Source organism: Protopterus annectens, chromosome 1.part0 (genome assembly GCF_019279795.1).
Source record: "Protopterus annectens isolate FY-2018-M chromosome 1.part0, PAN1.0, whole genome shotgun sequence".
Classification (NCBI taxonomy): domain Eukaryota; kingdom Metazoa; phylum Chordata; order Ceratodontiformes; family Protopteridae; genus Protopterus; species Protopterus annectens.
The window spans coordinates 1,169,263,170-1,169,289,103 of record NC_056725.1 but is presented as its reverse complement, the minus strand read 5'-3'; the positions used below and the strand labels follow the sequence as shown (position 1 = coordinate 1,169,289,103).

The following is a 25,934-nucleotide window of genomic DNA, read 5'->3' as shown; positions in this document are numbered from 1 at the left end:
AGTACTGTGTGCTGATATGGCATAGGGGAGAGAAGAAAGTGGAAATTCAGTCTCTCTCTCTAACAAAATATACTTGTACACGTTTAAGTTTTATTCAGGAAGAGAAAACTGTCTGGCAGTTTATGACTGCAAGTGTAAATGGTGAAGGGACTTAAAGCAAGATGTTACATAAACTGTTCATAGGTTCATAGATTAGTACTAGACTAACTGCCCTTGCAAGCCAATTTAAGCCTAGCCAATTAGCCCTTGTGAGATTCATAGAATCCGAAAAGATGGGCCAGTAAAACTGAATACAAAGATAGTAACAAAAAGTAAAACTGTCTTACAAGCAACGGAATGTCCAAAAAAGAAAATGCACTTTTTAGAATTAAAGGAATACAGATGAGGTTGGTAAACTATAAAAGGAAAAGTTCTAAGTGTCAAACATGCACTATGTGGCTGATGAAGAGGTTGTGTGTCCTCTAGTTCTGCAATATGCAAAGAAAAAAAAAGACAAATTTGAAATGTTAATTAAAGCAGTTGTGCAGATGAGCAAGTTAAATAGTATATGGAAAAAATGTTTAATGAGCATGCAAGTGTGAAGCAGAGGAATGATTAGTAAGGAGATCTGCAATGGCAAAAGTAGGCAAAGATGTAATGGGAATGTTTCCAGGAGGGATGTTTTGCCTTATGAACCCCCTGAAAAAATCCAAGTTTTTGGACTTTAGTTAAGGAAGAGTAGGTGGAAATCTTTCAACATATTTCACACTAGAGCCTGATTTTAAGACGATCGTGTCTGTTAATTATGGATCTAATGAAGCTAGAATTTCCACTGTGTGATATCTTAAACCTCTTGAATCAGAGGCAGCATGGGATATATGTAAATTACCCTTTAAGGATATCAGCTGTTTCAGCTAAATGGCATTTCTGAATATCCATGACTTTTTTCTTTTACTTTTAAGTCTTTTTACGGACAATTTCAGGCCAATAAAGCCAAACCCCTCTAGCTGTGGACAAGCATGTTTCTGTCTTCTTATGACATCATCAGCCCAGCATAAGAGGAATGTTTGACTTTTGGAAACACAGGGTAGTCATACCCAACTGATATCCATAAACCTAAGGGTGTATTTAATTATTATTATTATCATTGTATTTATTTATTAAGGTTGCATATCCGCAGTGGTACAGTGGTAGCGTTGTTGCCTCACAGCAAGAAGTTCTCCTGTTCGATTCTCTGCTGGAGTGCCTTCTGTGTGAAGTCTGCAAGTCCTCCCCGCAGTCGAGTGGCCTCTGAAAGACATGCGTCAATGGGCGTGCCTTCGCTGAAGGTTGGGCATCAGGCTGGCAACTTGGCACCATAAAAATCTACTGCCAATCATTAGCAGACCGGAGTTCCACTGTGCCGACCCATAACCGGGAAAAGCTGAAAAGACAAACATTTATTAAGGTTGTACTTAGCTGAAACACCTGCTATCCTTAAAGGGTAACTTACATATGTCCCATGTTGCCTCCGATTCAAGAGGGTTAAGGTATCACACAGTGGAAATTCTAGCTTTGCTAGATTTTTCTTTTTGTGTTTTTAACCAATTGGTTTTCCTGTGTGACTTTTTTAGTCATTGTTTTAGTTTGTTAGTTGGGATATTTTGTAGAACCCTTAGGTTTATGGATATCAGTTGGGTATGACTACCCTGTGTTTCCAAAATTCAAACATTCTTCTTATGCTAGACTGATGATGTCATAAGAAGCAGAAACATGCTTGTCCACAGCTAAAGGGGTTTGGCTTTATTGGCTTGAAATTGTCCATAAAAAGACTTAAAAGTAAAAGAAAAAAGTCATGGACATTCAGAAATGCCATTTAGCTGAAACACCTGATATCCTTAAATGGTAATTTACATATATCCCATATTGCCTTTGATTCAAGACGTTTAAGGTATCGCACAGTGGAAGTTCTAGCTTTGCTAGATTTTTTTTTTGTGTTTTTAACCAATTGGTTTTCACGTGTAACCGTTTTACTCATTGTTTTAATTATGGATCTAAAACAGAGTACAAAGCTGCTTAACAAAAGACTAAAAGGGTAGTCACCTAAAGAGATTTACATTTTTAGACATGTAAGTGAAGGGATACAGTATCTTTGATTCTCAGACTACAGAGCATTTATGAACATGAAGGGAAGGGGCAGGTAGACAAACATTTCTATTAGACTAAGAGAAGGCTTTTGTTGACATTGAGCATGACTGCAATTTGTACAAAATTTAATCAGTAAAAGTGGGCCAGGTATGGTGAACCCAGTGGAGATTTTTGCATACATTTTCATTTACAGACAAGTAAGCTTGTAGAGATGTTGCAAGGTGGGGGTGAGACTTATTAAGCTGATAGCTTAAGATGGGATGAGTAGAAAATGGGAGGTATTTAAAAAACAGTGTTTAGGCTGTCTGTAAGGGATGGATAAGGGAATTCTGGTCAAGGTTATGTAATGGAAGGTGAAAATAGGGGAAGTGAGAAAGGATGGCAGGAAAAGTACAGTTGTGCATGTTAAACTTACCATATGACCCCACGCTATGGTATAACCTACCCATCTAAGTGAAGCAGAATTCACCTCTGACCCTATTCAAAAGGAACTATGATCACTGGATGGGAAATCGCAAAGTCACTACCCGGTCTGACCCCCATGTCTCTGAAGGGCAGAGGTTGACAGTAAGTACATCAATCCCCAACTAACATACCCCCCATACATAACCCTTAGACACTTCTTCACTAACATAGCCCATCACACAGGAGTCCAAGGAACTTGGACAAAACCAAGTTGGGTTGCATGGCTAGTATGGTAAAGCCCTTGTGATCATTGCTCTTTTATAGACCTATGAACTGACAACAGTAGATGTTTAAATGATCATGTCTGCAATAGCCTTAGCCATATGGGTTATATCCTGCCAAGGACAGAACAGCCGGACAGCTTCCAAAGTTTCAGGACACTTTCCACACTCCCAAACAGTCAGGCAGTGTGAGTACAAGCTGAGCTGACTAAAAGACAAGTCTGGGTGTGAAGCCCTTCAGAGCTTTAATGCTGCCAAAGAGTACGCTCCTCTGAGGCTTTTGAAGATCAATGGGTGACTTGTGGTTTTCATTGCTGGGCAGATAACTTGCCCTTGGAGAAAACAGACTGACATTTTCTTAATTTTGTTGATGTTTTATTACTTTCCTCTTCAAAAAAGTTATTTTAAAAGCAATGAGTGTTTTGCTTTAATGGACTGCCTTGAGATTAATGTACTTTTGAACACAGAGCTCGTTTTTTTGTCAGTTTAAAAATGATGTAAAGTAATTGAAAACTTTTCTGTGGAATAATTGTGTTTAAAAACATTATGCCAGCCCCACAAAAGTAAAATAAAGTGTTTTTTAAGTGTAAAAACTTTTGTGGACTGATAGTGTTTACCAGCAACCACTGCTCATCTTCCCTGTGAAAGGTGTACCATATTCAGCTTGACCATGGAACAGACTACCAAGTCCTATGGTCATTCCTTCTTCCAGCCACAAAAAGAAAAAAATGAATCAAACAGTCTTTGCCACCAGAGCAGGCTAGAAATTTGCCTCATCCTAAAGTGTGCGACTCTGCTATGGTCAACTGTTGTACCTCAGACCACTCATCTTTTACCCTGGATCCCCTCTGGTGTAGCACCTACAGCAACCATGACCGGTCATTAACCATGTCCTCTAAGACCTCAGGGGTCTCCTCAGTGGGCAAGGGAGATGTACTCTTTTTGGTTCTGGAAAAGGAAACAGGAATGGTTTTCCCTGCTGTGTCAGAATGCTGTGCCCATCTCTGGGGAAGCTGCTGCTGTCATTAGTAACACGGTTGTCACCATTTTTCCTGTAAAAAAGAAATAGGAAACCAAACACATAGTTAACTACTCTTCCTCAATTTTCTTTGGATAGGAGTAGTTTACAGAGTCTGGCCCAGAGTTTAATTCAGGCTACTGGTACTTTTAAAGTAGTTTCTGGTAAAAGAAAGATAAATTCCTCTTTTCCTGAAGAGATATGAGATTCTGAATCTGAACAATCTGATGCAGGGACAGGCTTTTTCCACAGATTTCTGATTCAGACTCAGAGCTCAGTTTTTGATTCACATTCGGGAGGGGTGTCTTTCTCTGAGACTACTCTTAGAAAGTGTTTTCACTGAGAGAACACTGCGGTTTCCAAGTCCCTCAGAAAATACTAGAAATTTTGACAGAAGAATTTTACAGAACCTGCACCCACTCCTCCTGTTCTGTCTGCTTTAGAGGATGTGTGTGTTACTGCCTTGCAATTTTCCTGATAGTCAGCCAGCTGCCCCTACAATGGCAGATAAAATGTATAAAGTTCCAAAGTCCTTTATATTTTTATACACTATTCCGAAACTTAACTCAGCATCTACAGCTTTAGTTGATCCCACAGCTGCTAAACAATTATTTAGTTTCAGTCCTACTTCTGATAAGGATGGGAAAATTATTGATAGGTACGGGGAAAAGGTGCACACTTCTGCAACTTTGATTTTTCAGAATTTTGAACTGTCAGGCTTGTGTTAAAAGTTTGTTCTGAGAAAATGTGAAAGTATAAGGAATGGCTTATCTGCAGTTTCTTCTTGTGAGGAAAATTCTGCTTTAAATAACTTAGTTTATTCTACTGCATAGGTCATTACTCACTGTTAGAGTGTATGTACGACTCTGCTGATATTTCTTCCAGGACTATGGCCATTAGTACTGTTTTGAGGAGGTTTACATGGACGCAGTCTCAAAACCTCCCAGATGACAACATTTAAATTTTCCATTGGATAAAGCTTTTGTGTTTTGCCCCTCTGCTGCAGAGGTGATCAAAAAGTATGATGAAAGGGACAAAGTGATCCAGGGCAAGATATAACCTATGCAGCTACTGCAGCACCACTCAATATGATGAACGTCACTTTATGAAAGAGTAATCTCAATTTTTTTTCCCTTTAGTACCTTGGAATGAAAAAAAAAATCTAAAGTACTACGAATTTCTGAAAGAAATAATAAAATGAAAAAAGGGTCTTTCAGTTTACATATGGGATGTGAAAGAAGTACAGAAGTACAGCAGAGGCTGTTTTCAAATATAGTGACTCCCCCATTCTCTCACAAAGCCCATGCCTTCTAACAACCCTATACATGCACGCGAGTTTTTGTACATTTGGTAAGAAAAAGCAGCAACTTGTTGTTGTCAATACATCATACCTATGGCTGCAAGCTCATTCATTCTTGTCAACTTTTTTTCTTTTTTTTTTGCGCAAATACTTTTTTTTTCTTGATGTATACATCCCAGAAGAGCTGAGTATTTATCCATCATGTTAAGTCTGTCACTTCTTTACTTCACAGATGTTTGACTGACACTTGTATTACTGGGTTAAACCTGCAACATCCTGAAACCTGTTTCATTACTAACTTTATATTTTCTGTGCTCTTTGTATTGCCAGCAGTTGCATCTCTCTTTTTGTATGGCCTCCCTTGCTGAACAGACATCATGGCGTATGACCACCCAGCAAAAGAAAAAATAAGTAAATATATTTAACTTATAAGAAATAGCGAAGAACACATTTTCAAACTGTAACAAGGAGAAAAAGGTCACTCTAGCAGAAATTCAGAATTTCATGCTGCAAAAAGAAACATAGAAGTTATGATGAAAATTTGTCTGTTTAAATATTTGTTAATCAAGTAAGCTGAATGACCCCAAAAGGAGCATATCCTAAGCAAGAGTAATAAAATAAATTATACCGTTGATTACATTTTCAAAGTTGCATAGTAAACCAAGCTAGAAGTAAACAAGTACAAAGAAATAGAACATTCGTTTGAACCAGCATTGTTTTTGTTCACTACTGCTTTAATAACACCATAAAATGATTGCATTTAAAGTAAAAAGTTATTATCTCTCTCCCCAAACAGCAGTATCATTTGCAACCCAGCCAAATGATTACAAGTATAATATAACTTCATTGTTCACATAATGAACACTGCCTTAAATCAAAAATAAGTATAAAAGTAGAATAACTAGATTTTCTAAATACTGTAATTTGAATAGCAATTTACATAAATTACACAAGCAAAATAAATGCAAAATTCAGGGAGACCCTACCGTGCCCTCATCTCATTTTAATCATCCCCGTTAGTAATTATACTTAAAACTGTTACAGTATTCTGCATGACTTGAATGTTTCTACTAAATGTTAATTCCACTAAGTTTTTGAAGTTTTTCCTTTTGTGTGGCATTTAGGAAAAAAAGAACGTCATACACTGAATTATAACAATGAACTTTCGTTCTAACCCCTTTCTTTCTTTTGTTGTATAACACATTTGGCCTTTCAAATCATTTCACTCGAAGTAGTGAGAGTTAAAACTACAGGCTTAAGTACTGGTCTGCTTACTTGTTTATAAACTGTTCAAGCCCTTGCCTTCTTTCTTCAATAAAACCGTCTTCGAAGATTCCATCATCGCCTCTGAAGGGAAGCTGACGAAGAAAAGCTTTTCCTGGCAATGGAGGAACTACAACCTAAAGGAAGAGCAAAGTTACGATCCTTGATGCTGAAATCCTTCATAAACATTTTATTCATTACAAACAAGAGAGAAACATGTACATGTAACAACAGATCTGGATTGGGAGTCCCATCTTCATTGCTTGCAAGACTACAACAAGCAGGATTTAGACAGCTCAGCATCTAAAACTTTTCCAAGCCACCTGACCCTTCCACTTTTAAACCATAAGACTGTGTGACTAAGGACCCTTCAGTAGATCTCTATAAGCCCATACTAAAGCAGAGCAAGATAAAGAATGAGATATAAAATAACACAAGCCTAACCATATAGAAAATCCTGGTCCTACAGGACAAGCCAGGGGACAAAGGGAAGAAAGGTACTGTGATGAATATGGAACTGCCAGTCCAGGACTATTGTTATGCAAGTACATAACTTTCATATCTGACATTGGGACTTCCACTTTCAATCACTTTCAGGAAAGAGCTCCATGCTGAGCCTCTACGGTTGGATTCTGCAGGAATCATATCCCTAGCAAATGCAGATATGAGGGAAGGTCTCACTCTGTGATCAGATCCACATTAAGCATGCTGTAGGAGTGTAATGCATTGTCAATATAACACAGCAAAACAGTATTCCAGAATGCACTGCTGGCTTCCTGGTTGCAGAGAGATTTAGAAAAACATGAAATGTAGGGCAATATAAATAATTATTATATGAACAATTAATTTATCTTTAACTGCACTGAACAGAGATAAAAACATAATACAGATGTTTTTGCCATTGTGACAGGTTAATACTTTGCATGTAGCATGGTTTTGGAATTATTAATGCAAGTATGAGCAAGCAATATTTGATGCTTAGAGGCATCTGTTGAATGCAAGGGCAGAAACACCTGGAGGCGTCACCTGTAAAGGCAATTAAAGCTCTGGCAATAAATGGTAGGCTAGAAGAGGTAAGGACTATAAAGGCTTCAAGAAACACTGTGCAATCTGTTAGAGTGGCAGGGACCTGGCCTGTCTGGAGGCTGACCATTTAATGTAAGACTATAGATACTTACTCAACTGAAGATATCAGAATTAGCCCAAAACGAATTTTGTAATGTAACCTATAACTGTGGTAATGCCTACTGAGGACTAAGAAAGTAGTACACCTACAAGTTAAATGCTTAAACTGATAATGTACAATGTATTCAAATGTCAGTAGCAAATTAATTGTAAAAAGCTATTTGTAAATGTTGAAAAATAACTGTATATTAAGTAAAAAATTATTTGTATAGGAGAAAGAGGGCATTCCCATGTGACTGGAAAATAAGCATTATAGTGCCAGTGTACAAGAACAAAAGCAAGAAAAAGAACAAAGGAGCTATTTACAACAGTTCACGAAAGTGCTGGGCAGGGTGACAATTTACTATGCAGAGTAGCAGAAGGTAAGGTGGGAGATGAGCAGTCTGGATTCACATCAGGGTGCAGTACAACTAACCTGATGTCTGTATTGAGATAGACAGTGGAGAAGATGAAGAACGAGTCCAACTGAGCATTCCTACACTTGGGAAAGCATATGATAAGATCCCAAGAAAGTTAATTTGGGCAGTCCTGCGATGGTCTAAAATCCTGGAAACATTGGCAGAATTAGTGCAGGCTATGCACAAGGACTCAGTGACTCAAGCATGGACAGTGTTCAGACTTACAGAGGGGGGTTCCCAGTGGGAGTGGGTGTGCATCAGGCTTCAGTTCTGAACCCACACCTGGTTATATTGGTGATAAGACTACATCAGCAAAGAGGATGCATGGGATGGAACAGCAAAGTTGATTTATGCAGATGATGTGGCAAACAATAGGGGATTGAAATGCAAAACTCAACATGGAGTGAAACAGAGTACAAGCAAGACAGTGGTCATGGCAGCAAATGGGAGAATTAAAAGTTGAAAATGGAGATGCAAGACAGTGGTCATGGCAGCAAATGGGAGAATTAAAAGTTGAAAATGGAGATACAAGGGAAAAGAGTGGAACAGTTTTAACAGCTTCAATTATCTTGAAGATGTGGTTGAGAACAAGGGAAGTTTGAATGAGGAAGAAAAAGCTAGAATCAGAAGTGCTGAAGCTATATGGCACAAAGTGTCAGAGGTATACCTCTCAACCTGGACACATCAAAAATCTGGACAAAGGCCAATGAAAAGTAGGTACAACTGGCTAAAAATCTGGACGCTAATCAACAAAATTTGCATGCATAATAATGTAATTCCACCCACTCCAATGGATTTCTGGGATACCAACATTCAAATAATTGTGCAAATGTTCCCCAATTTAAAAGTACCTCTAAAAATATACATTCACACAGAAACACCAGTTAAAGCCTCTCCACATAACTAATAAACAATCGTAAGGGGAAGTAGTAGACAACAAGCATATAAAACACTCTGCATTCTACTTTTTTCCCTACCATACATCTAGCATGTACACACTGACATCACATTAGCTGCACCCTTACATAAAGTCATTAAAATAACATACATTAGTTTCCTATTACAATTAATATATTGGACGGTTCTTTTATATGATGTTACAGTTACTAAAGTTTGTCATAACAATCACTGGTATAACAAGCCACTTATCAACATGTGGGTATCGGGTCATTCTGATAAATGGATGAAATAAATCTGATATGGAAACCTTCTGCTCTTGTAGTTATATAAATAATGTTCATTAGTAGGTTTTGTAGACAAATTTGGTAGCTGCTGATGCTGGGCACTGACTCGTACCTGTAACTGTCCCCAAATTAGACGCATATTTTAGCTCTATCCAGGTCTGTCTACTTAATCCCAATTTCCTCCAAAAACTGGTGACTTTTGGAGAAAAAGTGGTGAATCACATAATATATAAGGACAATAATTGCAGTTAAACACTTTTTACTTCTGAAAATGTATATCAATTCGTAGGCTCTTATTCTGTCAATGACTCAATTTAATATATATATATATATATATATATATATATATACACACACACACACAGTACAGGTGTGTATATATAGATATATATATATATATATATATATATATATATATATATATATATAGTGTGTGTGTGTGTGTGTGTATATATATATATATATATATATATATATATATATATATATATATATATACGGTGTTGACAGACTGTACTGAAAGTGTTCCTTCAACCTAGCATTGAGAGAACAAGGAACACTTTCACAATTCTAATAACAGAACTATTTTGCACTGACCTGAATTGTTTGTAATCGCATTGTGCTCCCTGTACACACAAATTTCATAACCTCTCAATGGTGAAAAATAAGCAATGTCTGCATCAATACCGCTTAGATCTCAGACATCTCTGATTTTACAGAACGTCCCTAATTTTGTTTCATACTTTTCTCTGTCCCTTGTAAATTTTTCAATGTTCTAATTAAGTCACCAGGGGTTACTCAGAGTTTCTTATTTATTTTTCAGAGAAAACTTGATAATCCAAAACTTACTGTTCTATTAACTTTCTAAATAAATAAGAGAAGACTTACAAATTGTTGATGATTCTGGGCATTTTCCCCCTCCTCCCAATTATCTTTTGGATTTGTCCAGAATTCTTGAGAAAATAAAATGAGATGTATGCAGTACAGTTGTCTGTGCCTCTCCAATGAAAAAAGTAAAGCTTGTATTGCCAATAGACAGCTTGCCTTCTGGACAGCTCCACAAAATATCACATTTAATTACCGTTTGACTTATTCTATCTATAGTTCACATCTTCATTAACCTTTGCCTAGGCAATCTGCATGGACACAATCTCGTTGACCCTATTTAAGTCATCCTCCTCTTTTACATTCTCCTTACATAAGGTGCTATTAGATTAGTGCTGTCATCACATCTGAACTAGCTGCATGTTGACATGTCACAAAAACAGGACTATGATTTCATGCAGAATTAATGTTACAGCAACAAATGACATAAAAGGACACTCCTAATGCAAAAACAAAGTTTAAAAACAACTTTATAAACTAGGAGTAGAAGGAACAGAAATATCGACAAGTGGGGGCCTATATGGAATTGTATGAAATTATTAATTTTCATTTCAAAAATAAGGATAGTGCTTTAAATAATTATGACATACGTTGAGCATTTCTCACTTTTTCTTCCACTTCCTTCTACATTATTTCCTCTCCTGCATACATTTACTATCTTTCCTGTGAACCTATTTTTACTTACTGCATTGATGGACCCACTCAAGTCCCTCCATCTCCCCCCCGCCTTATCAGTTTCCACCAAAAGTTCTCATCCTCACTCCCTGTTAATTTCTGCCCCAAATTGACTGTTACCATATTATTCTAACATTGTTGTTATTACCTTATAGTTTGTACTTGTTCTCATAACAATGTAAAATGTTTTTCTATTACCTTTTAAAATATGTTGTTTTTCACCCAGTCTGTGCCTGCAGTTCATCGTTTTTTAGCAGTGCATTACCACTATAAACCAATATAAATAAAAATAAAATATCTTAAAGTATAGCATACCCAACCCATTTTGTCTCTTTAATCTTAACTCCTCACTTCTTCATTAAAGCATTTCCACTTTTTTGGTCCACTTGTCCAGTGTCCCCCAAAACGGAACGTAAACCAAAGGCAGACATCTTATGAAACACCTAAAAAGGGAAGTTAAATGCTTGCATAACATGTTGGAGGAAAATGAGTGGGAAAATATGAAGTTTGGAGGTGTAAAATTTATATTATAATTTGAGAAAGGGTGACTGGTTAGTTTTTGGTTGATATGTAAAATACAGGCAAGTAACAACTTGAATGGGAGCAGAAAGGAGGGGGCGGTATAAGATGAAGCACAGGGCAAGATGGATACAGGGAAAATAAGGGCAATTCATTGAGATTTTAAAGCATGGGAAGGTACTAGCGAGGGTGTGGAGAAGCTTAGGCTTTGGTACATAAGGGAGAGCAAATCAAGATCAGTGGATGAAGTTTGGGAGGAGTGGTGGAAGATGACATGGACATAGAGAAGTGTGACCTGTAATATGTATTTAAGATGAATCCAATAGATGGTATATAGGGTGTCAAGACAATCGAGAGAGAGGGAAGAGTTAATAGGTTGATGAAGGTTGTTGGAAATGTGACGAGTTGGAGACGGGTGACCTATATATACTGGGCATGTGATAGAAAGTTAGAGGTAGATGGAAAGGGACCAGGGACATTTGGATGAAGGTTTATGGGAAATATATGGAAGACAGCTGGCCTTTATGGTTGCTTGAGGTGGAAGTAGAACGAAAAGGATGAGATAGCAGAGAACGAGAAGAGAACTGTTGCACCAAGCAGATTTGGTTAAATGATAAATAGCATGGGAATGGAAAAAGGCAGTTAAAATAACAAGGAGGCATGAACAGAGTACTTTGTGGAAACTATTAATGAACAGAAATATGGAAAATGTGGATTAGTGACATGATATCTAAGAAATACAGGTGATTGTTGCTAGTCAGAGATATGACAAGAGATATGACTGGGGAAGAAAGGGGGTGAAAGAGTGGCAAAGAGAGGAAGCAACTTGGGGTGATACTAAATGCAAGTGCATTGAGCGAGTCCATTTGTATACTAAATTAGGCTCTGCTCATTTGATCTGATCTTCCAAGTGAAACTGATTGGGGTGGGGGGAGTTAAAGTGAACTACTTTAGGCGATTATGTCAAAGCAGTTTTGCTCATGTTATAAGGATGTAATATACTGTGAATGGGCAAATCTATGTAAGGTTATAAGTATTTGTGTGTGTGTGTGTGTGTGTGTGTGTGTGTGTGTACATATGTACGTGTCATCATAGACAAACCAGTATATTTAATTGACTACAGTATGCTGTAACAAAACTTGTGAGCAGGTGTGTGTTATAAAAAATATCTCATCTGTAATTGCAGTTATTTACATATGTACTGAGGACTAGGGGTGGTAAAACTGGGAAGAAGATGGGCCAATACCTCTTTCAGTATTCACCTGTATAGAGAGAACAATCAGTTATACCCACTACAGGTTTGAGCAGAGTCTAGTAATTACGGATAAAGTCATACTAAGAAACAATTCCTTATGAGTAAGCAGGCATGGTCATATCTTGTAACACACACACAGTGTTGTGTGTATATTCTCGTGTAGGTAGGTGTCATTAGAGCACCTTTTGTAGCTCAATAAACATTTTGCCACTATAAAGATAATGGCTGTTTTCCCCCCCTAACTGGCCAATACTGTCTTATGTTTTAACTCAATAACCCCAAGTACCTTCTCACAGTGCCTCTGTGCTTACCTCTGAGCACGCTGTGAGAAGCTAGTATTTAAATGCAGTTAAAGCAGAGTCCCTTCCACAAGCGCATCTAACTTTAGAGCTATATTGCAGCTCCACTGTGCAGAAATAAGTTGAAAGAGTACCTGAACTTTATGTACTTTCTCGGCTTACTTTTCATTGTGGAGTTGCATGATGTTGATATTTGACTTTTTGGAGAAAATCGGCTATAAATACAAGTATCGCAAAACAGTTGCTGAAGCTGAGAGGTATACTTAGCCAGTGAATAAGTATATATATTATATAATAAACTTGGAAAAAATGCACCTGCTTACTGTGAAATCATAAAGTGACTAAACAGGAAAGTTCCTGCCTACCAAGTATTTTAAGATGGGGGTGGCCACATCAGTTCAGGCCATGAAAATGTGACTTGAATTATCTTGTTTATCACTCCACTGAAGCGAGAAGGGTTTTGCCTACTATTAACTTGTGATCAGAAAAATATTGCCATGGTTGATCCTGTTTGCTCTAGCTATAAGCTTGTGAGGGGAGTTATCCAGTCTCTTGCATTACCTATAGCAGGAGGAACCGTGTCGGTTCTGAACTTCATACCTAAATGACATTACCTATCAAGACTGTAAACTAAGATCTTGCCTATCACATACCCGAGTTAAGACTGATTTCAACTGTTATCAAGTGGTGATGTGAGCGACCCTGCCTGTAATAGCTGAACACAAAAAACTATTATAGAGCGAATAAGTAATATTTGCGATGTTGTCTGCCTTGGATGTATACACACTAATTGTTACGTGAGTGACTTTGTCTGTCACAGACTCTAAACAAAAGGAAGCCTTCATGCTATGCAGTTATGAAGTGAATGGCTGCATCTACTTTTGCTATGAATTTGTGTGACCTTACTTTGTCTGTTCAGGTAGACATTGTCTGTTGCATCTGGCAAATTAAAATAAAACACCACCATAGCAGTGTTGCTACTAACCAGCTGGCCTGCCTTTACTGTGCCCCAGTTTATCAGAGGTAATGTCTGCCAGTCTTTTCAACATATGACATCACTGCCTGCAGATGGCAGTCATACAACCGCCTCCTCTGTGCTGCTGAAACTCAGACTTAGAAGTAGTGAAACGGTTTGCTAAACTCTACTACATGCTTTCGCAGGCACATTTTTACATTTCTTTTTCTTTCCATTTTCTTTTTTTTTTGTTTTCTGTCTGTGGTGTTCTGCTGTGCTGCTTCCTCCAAAGAACGGTCATATACACAGACAGAAAAAGAAGTAATGTTTTACCATAACGTTCCATCTGTATTGTTAATCCTCGTCAGTCATTACGCATGGGTATCAGTTCCGACCTTGGAACCGAGCCAGCCATTTTCCAAGCTTGCGTCAGCTACAAACTCTCGAGTTAAACTCTTACCCACAATCCCCCTCTCCCTGTGACCTCAGATTGAGTTTGCAAGTCAAAAGAAGGTAGAGGCTACCTCTGGTCAAATAACCTAAGAGAACCGGATGGTGAGATCCCCAAAAAGCCACAGGACGGGGGGGGGGGTCGTAATGACTGAACGAGGATCAACAATACAGATGGAACGTTATGATAAGACATAACTTCTTTATCTGATATTGTTAATCCTCGTTCATTCCTTATGCATGGGACAGAGTCCCCAGCTACCTCTATTCCTGGAGGCTCTCATGGAAGGACATTCCTGAGGACCATAGAACCAAAAGATGCTCTTCCCCTGGAGGCCAAATCCAATTTGTAATGATTGATGAAGGTACGAGGCGTAGTCCAAGTTGCAGCTGCGGAGATGTCATGTAAAGAAGCTCTGGCATGGAAAGTAGCAGAAGTTGCCACCAACCTTGTTGAATGAGCTTTCATGGTAGTAGGCAATGAGATATTACGTTGTGTATAAATGAAGGTCACACAGTCCTTCAACCATCTAGCTAATGTGACCTTAGCAACACAGATCCTAATCTAGGTCCAGAAAAGGCCAAAAATAACTAGTCAGATTTACGAAAGGGTTTAGTCCTGTTTAAGTAAAAACGGATTTGCCTGTGGATATCTAGGGTATGTAGGCAATACTCTCCTCTGTTTGAATGATTGGGAAAGAAAACTGGCAATTCAATGGTTTGATTAATAGACATTTCAGAGATCACTTTAGGCAGAAATGAAGGATTAGTTCTCAAAGACACTATCTCTATGAAAAATCAAGTATGGACTCTTGATACATAAAGCTTGAAGCTCAGAGATATGTCTGGCAGAAGTAATGGCGACCAAAAACAAGGTTTTCCATGACAAATACTTGAGGTCACAAGAAGAAGCTGGTTTGAAGGGTGGCATTATCAGAGCTTGTAGAACTAATGATAGATCCCATGGTTGAATAGGTTCTCGAAAGGTGGCTTCAGATGATTTACACCTTTTATGAAGGTCTTGCACAATTTGTGAGACATAAGAAAGGAATCTTGGACACCCTCATGGAAATTAGAAATTGCAGCCAAATGAACTCTAATGGTAGAGGCCAATAGACCTGATTGGAAAAGGTCGGCCAGATAGTCTAGTATTATCGTCACTGGTGCTGAGAAGGGATCTACTTGTTTATCTTTTAGCCAACAGGTAAATCTTTTCCACTTGCTTAGATAAGTAATTCTAGTGGAAGACTTATGAGATGCAATGAGAATGTCACGTACTGGTAAAGAAAGATCATTCTGCCTGGCAATCAAGGGAATTGGAGTAGCCAAGCTGTGAGCTTCAGGCTGTTCAAGTTGGGATGAATCAGGTTCTGTGAGATCAACTCCGGGGTAGGATGGAGAATCCATGGTCGATCTAGTTGGTGAGGCCAAAGGAAGGGGAACCAAATCTGACAAGGCCAATATGGTGCTATGAGGATCACCTTGCTCTTCAACCGACGGGCTTTCTTTAAAAACTGGGGAAAGGGTGGGAATGCATAAAGAAGACCCAAGGGCCAATCGTGGACTAGGGCGTCCCTGGGTGACTGTCCCAGAGGGGGAATGAGGGCAAAGTAGTTGCTGCACTTGTAGTTGGTCAGGGATGCAAAGGGGTCTCAGCAAGGATGGCCCCAGCGGTGGAAGATCTCCGCCATTATCAAGGGATTCAGGGAACACTCGTGAGGTTGTAGAAGGCACCTGCTGAGTCTGTCTGCTATCATGTTGGAACTCCTGGGAATGTGCGTTGCTAGAAGAAAACGGTTGGTAGCCATCACCCGTTGCCATATCCTCATGGCCTCTCGACAAAGGGGGTAAGATTTGGTTCCACCTTGCTTGTTGATGTACCAGACCACTGCCATGTTGTCTGACTGAATCGCAATCGTCCCAGACGGCAGCAGGGGATGGAATGCTTGCAACGCCAGAAGCACCGCCCTCAGCTCTAGAACATTTATATGCAGATGGGCCTCCAGTTCGGACCACGTGCCTTTGACGGTCTGTCCCTGACATAGCCCCCCCACCCCATCAGGGAGGTGTCCGTGGTCACTGTGGCCTTGGGTTGCTGGGGGGAGAAGGGGCGAGACCATTGTGACAGATTGTGTGTCATCCACCAATTTAAATCCTGTTTGCACCTGTCTGTTACTTGAATCTTGGCTGAAAAGGATGTTGAAAAGGATACCACTGGGTGAGCAGTAGCCATTATAGAAGCCTCATATGAAACCTGGCCAGGGGAACAATGGTGATGGAGGCTGCCATGGAACCCAACAGCTGTAGAAAAGAGTGAGCTGTGGATTTCTCTTGAAAGGATTGGAATCAGTTGTTGCTTTATCCTTATAATTCTGTGCTCTGGAATGGCAGCTCTGCAGTTCTTTGTGTCCAAGATAACCCCTATGAATTCTGTCGACTGAGATGGGGTGCGATTGGATTTTTGCCAGTTTATGGTTATGCCTAGCCTTTGTGCAGCAAGGAGAGAATATGCCATGGCTTCTTCTAGTAGATGTCTGGTAAGGGCGGAAATGAGCCAGTCGTCTAGGTATGGAAACACCTGGAATCCTTGAAGTCGCAAGTGAGCTGTGACGACTGCCATGCACTTTGTGAACACTCTGGGGGCAGTAGATAGTCCAAAGGGCAGTACTCTGAACTGGTTGTGACTGGCACCCGCACGAAGCGCAGAAATCTTCTTGATGGCCTGTCCACCTTTATGTGGTAGTACGCATCTTGAAGATCTATAGAGCACATCCAATAGTCTTGTATTGTGACCATCCAGAATTTTTGTACTCTCACAAACTTGTTCAATACACTGAGGTCCAAAATTGGTCTCCAGTCCCCGGTTTTCTTTGGCACCAAAAATTGTCTTGAGTAGAATCCGGATCCTATCTGGTCTGGAGGGACTATCTGGATGACTCTCTTTCTTAGCAGCTTTTCTATCTCTAGTGCTGCCTCTTCCCTTTGACTGGGTGGAACTTCGAGAAGGTGTTTTAAAGGGACACGACAAATATCGAAGGGGATATGATAACCTCTGGTTATAATCCTTTGTACCCAAGAATCGGTGGTGATGGTTAGCCAGGCAGAAGGGTACAAGGAGAAACAACCCCTAACTACATACAGAGGAAAGGAGTTGGGCCGCTCTTCAGGAGCGCTGGTAGGATTGGCCAGGGAAAGAGTCCCTGGAATTAGAAGTTATGTACTCACCATAACGTTCCATCTGAGTAGGTGACTTCATTCGGATGCAACCTGTGGGTATCGGATCCGATCTCGGATCCGAGCCGGCAATTCAAAAGCTTAGGCTCCGAGCTCCTAGCTCCTCCCTCTTACCCATAACCCCTTGCCAAGCCCTGACTGACCTCAGATTGAGTTTGCCTCAAATACTGACCACAGTATACTAAAACAGCATAAATACTCGCTCTAAAAGGTCAGGGGGATGGAGGGGGGGATGGTTGCATCCGAATGAAGTCACCTACTCAGATGGAACGTTATGGTGAGTACATAACTTCTAAATCTGAAGTAGGCAGACTTCATTCGTCTGCAACCTGTGGGACAGAGTCCCTAGCTACCTGAATCTTGGGCGGCCGTCATGGAAGGATGTTCGAGCACCGCTGAGCCAAAGGATGCTCTTCCTCTAGAAACAACATCCACCTTGTAATGAGAAATAAAAGTATGAGGCGAGGCCCAAGTAGCTGCCGCAGATATCATCCAACGAAACACGGGACTTAAAGGCGGCTGAGAAACTGCCCTAGTAGAATGAGCCGTAACCCTCTGAGGAGCAGGTCTGCCTGAAGTGTCATATGCCTGCAATATGCAATTAGCAATCCATTTAGACAGAGTGACTTTAGACACTGCTTTACCCAGAGCAAATTTAGCAAAGGAGACGAACAGCTGATCTGATTTCCTGTGGCCAGCTGTCCTGTTAATATAAAACGTAATTGTCTATGAACATCCAATGAATGCAATTTGTATTCCCCTTTGTTTGAATACTTGGGAAAAGGACAGGCAAATTGATTGACTGGTTAATATTGGATTCAGAAGAGACCTTCGGAAGAAAAGATGGATTGGTCCTGAGGCACACCCTATCAGGGAAGAAAGAAAGGTAAGGCGGTTTGACACAAAGAGCCTGAAGCTCAGACACCCTTCTGGCTGAAGTGATAGCTACCAGAAAGACAGTCTTCCAGGAAAGGAATTTTAAATCAGCAGAAGCTGCAGGCTCGAAGGGAGGAGCAGTAAGGGCCTGCAGGACTAAAGACAAATCCCAAGGCGGTACAACCTCCTTGACTGGAGGCCTTAATAAAAACTCCCTTGAGAAAGGATTTGCATAATTTCGCTGTCATAAGGGGAGCTGTGTCCTGTCCAATGTGATAATGCGATATAGCCGCCAATTGTACTTTAATCGTGGAAGAACTGGCCCCTTGATGAAAGAGGTCTGTTAGAAATTCTAGCACCGCAGAGATAGGTGCTGAAAAAGGATCCACTGTTCTCTGCCCTGCCCATATAGAGAACCTCTTCCATTTACTCCGATAAACCTGTCTGGTAGAAGGTTTATGAGCAGCCACCAAAATGGCTTTGACCGGTGAAGAGATACCGGGAGTCCTAATTAAGGTTGGAATTGGAGCAGCCAAGCTGTCAACTTCAGGGTTCGCAGATTGGGAACTGGCATTCCCAGAGGGTGAGAGATGAGATCCGAATTGGATCCAGAATCCATGGTGGATTGATTTTGTGAGACCATACGAAGGGAACCAAGGTTGTCGAGGCCAGAATGGGGCAATGAGAATCATTCTGCTCCCCAAACTGTTGGCTTTCTGCAGAAACCTCTGCATCAGAGGAAGTGGAGGGAAGGCATAAAGGAGACCGGGAGGCCAAGCATGCACCAGAGCATCCCTCGGGAACTCCTGGTGGGGAAGCAGAGCGAAGAAATTGTCGCATTTGGCGTTTGAGGGAGAAGCAAAAAGATCGCAACAGGGTTGCCCCCAAACGGCAAAAATCTTCTTCGCTACTTGAAGATTGAGGGACCACTCGTGTGGAGAAAGGATGGTGCGACTGAGCTTGTCCGCAAGGATGTTGGACTTTCCCGGAATGTGCGTTGCTATCAGAAAGCGTTTGGTGGAAATTGCCCATTCCCAGACTCTCATGGCCTCTCGACAAAGGGGGTAAGACCCGGTTCCTCCCTGCTTGTTGATATACCAGACTACGGATATATTGTCTGTCTGAATCGCAATAGTCCCTGTAGGAAGAACGTGGTGAAGTGCTTGCAACGCTAAGAGCACCGCCCTCATTTCCAGGACATTTATATGCAATGACGTCTCTGTGGGATTCCACGTGCCTTGGACAATCTTTCCCGCAGAATGCCCCCCCCCACCCGAGGCAAGAAGCGTCCGTGGTCACTGTGGCTCGGGGAAATGCAGCGCAAAGGGTCTTCCTGCTAGGGGCTCCGGAGAAAGAAGCCACCACAGAAGGGAGTCCCTGCACGCTCTGCTGACCGCAATCGGAGCGTTTAGAGACGAACAAAGAGGAGACCACTGAACTTGAAGGGTCCATTGAAGAACCCGCATGCGCGGGCATGAATTAGAAGCGGTATAGCTGCCGCCATAGAACCTAGGGCCCTCAGGACTGAAGCTGCAGTTGGTGAAGGTTGAAGGATTGCTGTCACATGACACCTCAGGCTGACGATACGGTCTGGGGTGAGGAAGGCTCGCATTGATCTGGTGTCTAGTCTTCCTCCTATGAAATCTATAATTTGAGTTGGATTCAGGAAAGATTTCTCCCAGTTGATCGTTATGCCCAGCCTTGGTGCTAGTTGAAGGAAGTAATCCCTGGCTGAGCACAGAAGATGCCTTGATGATGCAGTCAGGAGCCAGTCGTCCAGGTACGGAAAGACCTGTAATCCCTGGAGCCTCAGGTGGGCCGCTACCACCGCTAACACCTTGGTAAACACCCTGGGGGCTGAGGTGAGACCAAAGGGGAGGACCCTGAACTGATAATGACTGTCTCCCAGCCAGAAGCGAAGAAACCTCCTGGATCGTCTGTCCATCCGAATGTGGTAGTACGCATCCTTGAGGTCTATGGAACACATCCAGTCGTTCTCCCTCAAAAGGGGGAGTATAGATTGCAGGGTGACCATCCGGAACTTTTGCTTGGTTACTGACAGGTTCAACAGGGAAAGGTCTAAAATTGGTCTTAAGTCCCCCGTCTTCTTTGGCACCAAAAAGAACCTGGAGTAAAACCCTAATCCGGCTTGATCTGGGGGGACGCGCTGGATGGCTCTTTTTTCTAGCAGCTGCTCGATTTCGAGAGCTGCCGCCTCCCTTTGGTCGGGTGGAACATCTGGGAGGCTGCGAGATTTGGGGATCTTGATTAGGGGTATTGAATATCCTCTGGATATGAGTCAAGCACCCAACTGTCTGTTGTTATGGACTCCCAAGAAGTCAGGTGCATCGAAACCGCCCCCCGACTGCCTCCAGAGACGGACAGCCGGGCAACCCTTCAGGGCTGCTGCGTGGGTCTCTCAGAGAAGGGTTCTCTGGACCCAAAATTGCCAGGAGCCCCCCTGCCTCTGGCACGACGACCTCCCGTCCTCCTCTGCCACGGAAGGACTGGTTATCCGAGCAGGTTGGGACTGCTGCGACTTCGGAACCACATCTTCTTCTGTCCCTTTTGGTTCTTAGAGAAGGACCTCTGGGGAGCTGAGAAGCGGACTCCGACGGCAGACAGCGTCTTCCGTCCTTTCGCTCTGGACTAGTGTCTCGCGAACAGTCTTGCCAAACAAGGCAGAACCATCGAAAGGGGCATTCGAAGGTCGCCTTAAAGGGCTCAGCAAAATCACAATGGCGGAGCCAGGCCTGTCGCCTCATGACAAGGCCTGCTCCGCTGGCTCTAGCGGCTCCCTCAGTAGCATGAGACAGCAGCCGCATAGATGTATTGGATACAGATCTGAGAGTGGCCATTCGGGTGGAATAAACCTGCTTATCCTCACTCGAGATGGACTCGGGGAGATGCAGCGTACTCTTTAATCAGATCTCGCTGCATCCTAATGACATGTGCCATGTAGTTCAGCGCTCTCAAGGAGAAGGTCGCTGAACTAAACACTCGCTTCCCAATTTGATCCATCGAACGGGACTCCTTGCCCGGAGGATGGACGGAGGGACTCTCCTGGGCCAATTCCCTCTTCGTGGCTGCAGCCATCATCATGGCATCTACTGGGGGACCCTTACTCCAGTGGGTGCGGTCTGATGGAGGAGAAAGAATGCGGTCCGGCGTTTGGGATAGGCTCAATGGTGTCCGGATCCTTCCACGCCCTGATAGATATAAGATCTACCAGGGGTCAGCAGGAGGACACCCAAGAGGTAGAAGGGCCGCCTCGAATGCCTCCAAGAACACAGACTCGTCCGAAGAAGCCTTGGGGCAGACCACCCCTGATCCTTAACATCTCCATGATGTCTCCAAATGAGACGTCCTCAGGGGTGACCTAGGGAGCCTTCCCTTCATCCAAGTCCGTGTCTTCAGTGACGGACTCAGGGAGTCCATGTGCCTCCTCTTGCACTTGCGCTTCGAGGTACTTCATCGGGGCTGTCCGAGGAGTACTCTTCAGCAGATGGATGTTCCAAGGGAACCACTTGGGACATCGAGGGCTGTCCCTGGGACCGGCTGGTGGGGCCTGGCCCAACTGCAATGGAGTGCGGGATGGAGCCGTGGCAGGGACCGGGGTCCGGATGTCCTCGACAGTGCCCTTTCCATAACGTTGAAAGCCGAGGGGAGCCAGCTTCTCTAAGCCCGAGAGCCGACCCCACTCGGATCCGGCGTGCGGATCGGAGTCGGAGCAAACCGTCGGATCCGAGACCAGTGTGCTCCGACCTGGACGGAGCCGAAGACACACCAGCTCCCTCGGATCCGAGGCTCGGCCTCGGCTCCGAGAGGTCGGGTCCGGTACCCGGCACTCAAGGGATGGGACGGATCCGAGGTGCGCCGACCAATCGGATCCGACCCACCCCGGATCCAAATCTGCACGGCGCCAAAGCTCCGAACCCGTGGTATGGGTCGGAGAAGGAGCTGGGCGAAAAGGGTCAAGCCCCTCCCGGTTGGGGGGGGGGCTAGGAGCACTCCCATTTGCATTTGGGCCTGGATGAATTTCCTCATCATCCGGTCCATATCCGCTTCGCTCATCGAAAGGTCGATCTAGAGGAGGCCACCGGCGGACCTAGAGAACCGTCTCGGTGACCTCCTGGAAGGGCTAGCCTCCTCCTCCTCGGGTCCAGGAGAGAACCGAGGGAGTGGAGCCGAGGAGGAGGAAAGCTAGAAGGCACAGGGGAAGCCCGCTTAGATGGAGGAGCCGAGCTGGAAGCTTCGGCTCTCCTCTTGTGGTGCTTCTCCCTGTGCCTCTCCTTCTGTCTCTCCCTAGTAGAATCCTTCCCCTCCGGCATTTTTAAGGGAGGTTGAGTCCCAGCCGGAGGGGGAGAACTCCAAGTTGCTGACTGGAGGGGGCAGAGGCCGAAGCAGTATCTGGGGGTAAAAGACCCGCCAGCACTAACTTCGACCTCCGTTCCCTTAAAGCCCGGGGTTGAACCCTGCACAAATGGTACAACCAGAAGACAGCTGTTCAACCCCAAGCATCTCTTGCGAGTGTGGCCATCTGCTGGGGACAGCTTATGGCCACACTCGTATTCGAAAAGACAGCCTTAGGGGCTTCAGACATTACACCTAAGGCCTAAACACACACACACAAACAAACTACGAAAAACCGAGAAAAATTAACTAAAGAGGGAGGAAAGCCTTAACCACACACAACACTAACTATATTTGTAACAAAAAAAGAGAATTTGAACAATTTTCCTGTCAGAAAACTACACTTATCTCAAAACCACGCCAGGAGCTCTAGAATTCCGTTGCTTCTTGAAAAGCGGCAGACGAAATCTGAGGTCAGTCAGGGCTTGGCAAGGGGTTATGGGTAAGAGGGAGGAGCTAGGAGCTCGGAGCCTAAGCTTTTGAATTGCCGGCTCGGATCCGAGATCGGATCCGATACCCACAGGTTGCAGACGAATGAAGTCTGCCTACTTCAGATCCCTGGTTATGCGGACCCCCTCTGCCCCAAAAGGAGAGTCTTCCCTGTGAGTTTCCCCCTCTGCCTCTAGGGGAGAACTTGGCCTGTGTGTCACAGAAAGGACCCTGAGATTTCTTGAACCATATCTTCCCACTCTTTTGGTTTTGGGAGAAAGCATGTTGAGGGGAAGAATAATGGACACCTATGGCAGAAAGGGTCTTACCGTCCTGTTCACATCTGGCCAGTGTACTTTTAACTTTGGGTCCAAACAACGAAGAGGCCTCAATGGGAGTGTTAAGAAAGGAAGCCTTAAAGGGTTCCGTGAAATTGCACAAGCGCATCCAGGAGTGTCGTCTCAAGACCGCAGCTGAACCCGCCGCTCTAGCTGCTCCTTCTGATGCGTGAGATATCAGTCGCATATAGGAGTTAGACATTGAATCAATGGTTGCCAGCCAAGAGGCCACTTTGTCACGGACCTCATCAGACACGGCACCAGCCAAGGTTTCAGACAGCTTGGAAATCAGATCCCTTTGAAGCCTGGTAAAGTGTGCCATATAATTCAGGGACCTGATAGTAAAGGTCGCTGATGCAAAGGTGCGCTTCCCTATCCTGTCCAGGGCCTGGGACTCTCTGTTAGGTGGATGGATAGTCTGACTTTCTTCTTCTGCCAGACCCTTTTTTGTTGCGGCAGCCACCACCAGAGCATCCACAGGAAGACCTTTTGACCAATGGGTTTCCGTAGCAGGAGGGGACAAAATCTTATCTGGCCTCCGGGGAATAGCCTTGATGGTGTCAGGAGCCTTCCACGCACGCTGCACGATGAGCCGGACAAGTTCATCGGCAGGTGGAGTAACCCAGGAGGTAGGGGGCCGGGCGCGAAAAGCCTGCAGGAACACAGACTCCTGAGAGGTCATATTAGAGGGCTGACAGTCACCTCTCTGTTTAAATATTTCGAGGATATCACCGAAGGATACCTCAGAGGGTGACCGAGGGGGATCCTTCTCCCTCATCAAAGTCTGTGTCTTCAGTAAGGGACTCCTCTGTGGAGTCCATGTGCTTCCTCTTACACAAACTTTTCCGGTGGATTTCCCTCAGAGGGAGAAGCTGGGGAAGACAGGGGAAAAGGGGTTTCCTGTGGGAATATGTCCTTAGGCCCTTGCACCCGGTGTCCGTTAGGTGCGACTTGTGAAACCAGTGTACCAGAGGAGGGCGGAGGGATAGACAGCCCAGTATCACCAGCAGAAGCGAAAGCCTTCTCCATCAGTTGGAAGGCTGGTCCACCTGAAGAGGAGTGAGTATCCATGACAGGGGTCACCCCTCCCCTAAGTGGCTCAGCCTGCCAACTCTGAGTCCCCGGATGGCTGTGGAGCAGCAAATTACGCATGTCACAACTATCACCCTGGGTCGTAGCAAAACTTTCCTGACACGAAGGCAACTGCGGTTCCTTAGTGAGCTCCATAAAGGGAACCGCAGAGGGGGAAGACTGAGCTATATCAATGGACTTCAAAGGGAATGAAGGAGGAGAATAAGAAGGGGTCTTTGGAGATGGGTGATCACCTCCCAAGGAAGGATAGGTCCTGGGGGGTGGGATACCTCTGCCCAAAAGCACTTGATCCACAAGACGCAACACATCGTGTTTGGAAAGACTTCTAGTGGACCTCACGAAGAAAGACTTCTAGTGGACCTCACGAAGACTGAGGGAGAAAAGGGCCTGTCCACAGAAGAGACAAACTTGATGCTGACCTCACCAGTCCGCACCGAGAACAACGGTGCAGAGAGAGACGGACTACGGGTGTCTGCACCGAGGAAGTCATCGGAGCCGAGGTCACGGTCTGCACTGACAAGTGCCGAAGTGGTTGTCGGTACCGAAGCTGGAACCGACAAAACTGGAGCCAACTGAGGAGTCGGTCCCAAGTAAGACGTCGGAGCCAATGTGGTCAAGGTCTGCGCCGACTGAGCAGTCAGTGCCAATACAGTAGTCGTAATAGTCTGAACTGAGGAGCCCCTCGGTGTTGATATAGTGAAGGCTGCAGGAGAAGACAGAGCAGAGATCACTAATGGAGCCAAAGACCTCGATGCTGAAAGTCTAGGCACCGAAAGCACTGGGGTTGACTGAGTGAGCTCTGGAGTGGAAACTTTAGCCTTTTTAGGTTTTGGTTGGTGGGAGTCCCCAGCCAGGGATGAATGCAAAGACTTGGCCTTAGTATGAACATCCAAAATATTCTTATGGGCTCTAGGAGGGGTTGAGGCCTCCAACCCAGAAATAGCCTCTGAAAAGGGAGATTTAAGAAGTCCCTTCAGCAACAACTTGTTTTTCCTTTCTAACAAGGTTCCGTTAGAAAAACTTTCACAGATAGTACAGGGCGGGTCAACAGATAAATGGGACGTCCCCAAACAATAAACACACATAGAATGTGCATCAGATATAGGTAATTTGTGTCCACAATCAGAACACCTTTTAAAACCCGGACTACCTTTCTTATCTGCCATGATAGAAAAAGGGATAGTAGAAAGGGTACCAGCAATAGTACAAAATAATACCCAAAGGTATGAAAAAAAGAAGATTACCAACGATTGTAGGGGAGAAATACCTCGCGGTAAAAGGTGTAGAGAAAAGCGAGGAAAACTCAAGATAAAATGGTCGCTAGATGCGATAGGGTAAGAGACAACAAAATACAAACTTTTCTGACAGAAAAGT

The 25,934-nt window shown here is 43.5% G+C and overlaps 1 protein-coding gene across 1 annotated transcript in view; it reads right to left on the bottom strand.

The window, feature by feature from the left end:
* Positions 1 to 25,934, bottom strand: part of SNX3 (sorting nexin 3) — a 406,515-nt gene that overhangs the window by 31,483 nt on the left and 349,098 nt on the right. Inside the window, exon 3 of the mRNA XM_044065367.1 lies at positions 6,386 to 6,510. Coding sequence (XP_043921302.1) covers positions 6,386 to 6,510 — 125 coding nt within the window. The remainder of the gene's footprint in view (positions 1 to 6,385; positions 6,511 to 25,934) is intronic.